At 35.9% G+C, this 3,451-nt stretch overlaps 1 protein-coding gene across 1 annotated transcript; it reads left to right on the top strand.

Moving 5' to 3' along the window:
• Positions 1-1,395: 1,395 nt before the first annotated feature.
• On the top strand, positions 1,396-2,316 carry LOC125388710 (olfactory receptor 8B3-like). Its single transcript, XM_048416995.3, has one exon. It carries the CDS (start codon positions 1,396-1,398, stop codon positions 2,314-2,316), a length of 921 nt encoding a protein of 306 aa, XP_048272952.3.
• Positions 2,317-3,451: the final 1,135 nt, after the last annotated feature.

The raw sequence follows: 3,451 nt of genomic DNA, 5'->3' as shown, positions 1-3,451 counted from the left end.
CTGGGTAGATAGTTGTGTATGACTTTAGAGACTCCATATTTGTGTACCCTGGGACTTATTTAATCCCTGGTGAGAAGTTCACATCTGTAATCTTGAAATGGTGCATGAACACAAACATCATTATTTCATGTCTTCCTATTTGATCACCTTACAGATGACAAAGGGGATATGCATGACTGGATTTTTAATGAGGTCTGAAAGATTGAAAAACTGAAAGAAAATTCAATGTTCTCTAGGATGTGGTGGCTCTGAGGTCTGGTGTGTTGCTTTCCTTCATATCCTCTGGGTAGATTCATAACTACAGACTTGAGCGACACTCTGATAGGGATTCCTGAAACAAACATCTCATTTAGGAGGAGTTCCCAAATTAAAAAAAAAGAATCTCTAGCTGTGTCAGTTTGGCTCTCACAATCCCAAAGCCCTTCTTTTTCCATAGAAAACACTCATGCAGAGTCAAGACTTATGAAGAATCAGCACCAAACTGTTTTAGAAGAGAGAGGGTAAGTTTCTCTGTTCTCAATTAATCTGAGTTGCACATGCAGTTTAAAAATAAGAGCTATTATATTCAATAAGAAGAAATTGTAGTGGGATTCTACTCTACTGTCTAATTGTGTCTTATTTGAATCTCACTTTATCTTTTCTCTGGTAGCATGCCAAATTTAGCAGCTTCAGGCGATACATATAGAATGTAGGAGCAACCAGGAAGAATGCCTCTTTTTTAAAATGTTGATGTGTGCTAAACATACAGAAAGATTACACAAGAATACACTTTGGATATTTTATTTCCAATGTATTTGCAAATACTCAGCACTGACATGTGTGTCCAACTTTCTTTCTCTATTCTATCTTTGGAAGCATGTTTATAACTGTATTAACTCTCCAATTAGGCTACATTGGAAGGGAATGTGTAGCAACAGAAGAATATGTGGTTACATGTGAATCTAAGGAAGCACAGATAGCTCCCATGACTATTACCAATGACTGACTCCTTAGATACTTGAGGCAAGACATCTGGAAGTTCAATAGACCAGTACACATTCATTCATCTACATCAATTTTGTTTTCCTGGTCACCACTGAAGAAGTGAGGTTTTTGGAAAGTCATTTAAGCAGGAATAGGAAAGGGGAAATGAAAGAACTTTAAAGATAACTCCATTAAGTTTTCCAGCAGGTTTTATTTGGTCGTTGTGTCTTCCATCTACCAATAATGAGAGAAATAACTTATGTAGATAAAGTGATACTGATCCAAAAAGTGGTAGGGTGAGACAGTACATGTGGATGCTGCAAAACAAAAGAGAATTTAAACTATCCCAGTCATTTTGGATGAATTAAGGCTGGGAAACAGATCACAAGGAAGTCTTCCAATGAAATTTTTTTCTGTCTCTCCAGATTTTCAATGATAAGCATGATGTTTGGAAAAAATGGCTCCTTGGTGACTGAGTTTGTTCTTGCTGGTTTGACAGACCGTCCAGAACTCCAACTGCCCCTTTTTTTCCTGTTTCTAATGATCTACACTGTCACCGTGGTGGGAAACTTTGGCTTGATCACCCTGATTGGCTTCAATCCTCACCTGCACACCCCCATGTACTATTTCCTCTTTAACCTCTCCTTCATTGATCTCTGTTACTCTTCTGTCTTCAGTCCCAAAATGCTGATGAACTTTGTCTGTGAGAAGAATACCATCTCTTACGTAGGATGCATGACTCAGCTGTTTCTCTTTCTCTTTTTTGTCATCTCTGAATGCTACATGTTGACCTCAATGGCCTACGATCGCTATTTAGCCATATGTAATCCACTGCTGTATAAGGTCACCATGTCCCCTCAGGTCTGTTATATGCTATCTTTTGCTTCCTATGGGATGGCATTTGTCGGAGCCTCTGCCCACACAGGCTGCATGCTCAGACTGAGCTTCTGCAATGCCAACGTCATCAACCATTACTTGTGTGACATTCTGCCCCTCCTTCAACTCTCTTGCACCAGCACCTATGTCAATGAGGTCGTAGTTCTCATAGTTGTGGGTATTAACATCACAGTCCCCAGCCTTACCATTCTCATTTCCTACGTTTTCATCCTGGCCAGCATCTTAAACATCAAATCCACGCAAGGAAGATCAAAAGCCTTCAGTACCTGTAGCTCTCACATCATGGCAATTTCTTTGTTTTTTGGATCAGGCGCATTCATGTACCTTAATCATTCTGAGGAGCAGGGAAAAGTTTCTTCTGTTTTCTACACTAATGTGGTTCCCATGCTCAACCCTCTGATCTACAGTTTGAGGAATAAGGATGTCAAAATAGCACTAAAGAAAGTTTTGATTTAGTACTTAGCAGATTCATGTCCTAACTACAAATAAAATAAAATAAAATAAAGAAATAAAATTTAAATTTAAAGAATCTTAAAATGTTTCTGTAATTTTATGAAGATATTTTGTTTGTACCAAAGTAGTTTTAACATATATTACTATGGCATTTCAAATTATTATTGATATTCTAACAGCTTGATTTCACAACAATCATATTAGCAAAGAGGCTATACCATATTATTATACTATTATTTCAATAATTCTCCCATATCTTTTTAAGATTTAAGTATATGTGAGATAAGGAAGTACCCATAGAAATAATTTATCTTATTTGGATAGTACAGCAAGAATTTACTAACAAAAGTGATAATAAAATATAATAAATATTTTAACTTGATTAAATTGTTAAATAACTTTCTGATGCAAATTTGAGTAGCATGGCTGGCTGTAAATCTTCATTCAAGGCTCCTTCACATATTCTCTAGTACACCCTTTGTTATAGCTCACATGCATCAGAGTACACACACAGTCTTACTCAAGCATAATAGTTCATTTTTTGTTATGTACTAAGGCTGAGCAATTTCTTCCCAGAGTGATCCCACTGTAATAGGAAATGCTTCTTTGGAGATCTCCTATGATCCTTCCAATAATCCTATGATCATTTTAGAACTGCTCTTAGTCTAAATCTCCACCTAATCCTTCCACATCTCTTTTAATGTCAGATTTTTCTCTTTTGATCTGAGGTTTTCCATACTGATTGAGCCCCCACAATTATTGTAGCACATGACTTGCAACTGTGATCAATTTTTTTGGATTCTTATTCTAAGTAGAACTTAGTGTTACAGTTATACAAAAATTTTATTAACTTGGTGTAATATGATAGTCACAACAGATTGTTTTTATTGTAAAAGTACACATACTCATAGGATGGAATAGAGGGGTCAGAAAGAGATTTTCAAGTAGGTATTTTATACATTTACAACAAATCATGATTTTAATTTCATTGGACAAAGAAGATATTTAAAATAATTTCTTCTAAAATCAGAAATATCCATGAAGAAATCCATGTACAAAAGTTGATTGCTCATAAATGGTCCAAAAGCATACCCAAAAACTTGAATTCTAAATCTTTAGGAAATATGTTTGGGCAAGC

The sequence above is a fragment of the Myodes glareolus genome, chromosome 4, assembly GCF_982192425.1.
Source record: "Myodes glareolus chromosome 4, mMyoGla1.1, whole genome shotgun sequence".
NCBI lineage: Eukaryota > Metazoa > Chordata > Mammalia > Rodentia > Cricetidae > Myodes > Myodes glareolus.
Note: the sequence above shows the minus strand (reverse complement) of the source record. Positions and strands in the feature narration are given on the sequence as shown.

Coding starts and splice junctions, on each gene's coding strand:
- LOC125388710 (XM_048416995.3), top strand. CDS start 1,396: ATGATAAGCATGATGTTTGGAAAAAATGGCTCCTTGGTGACTGAGTTT.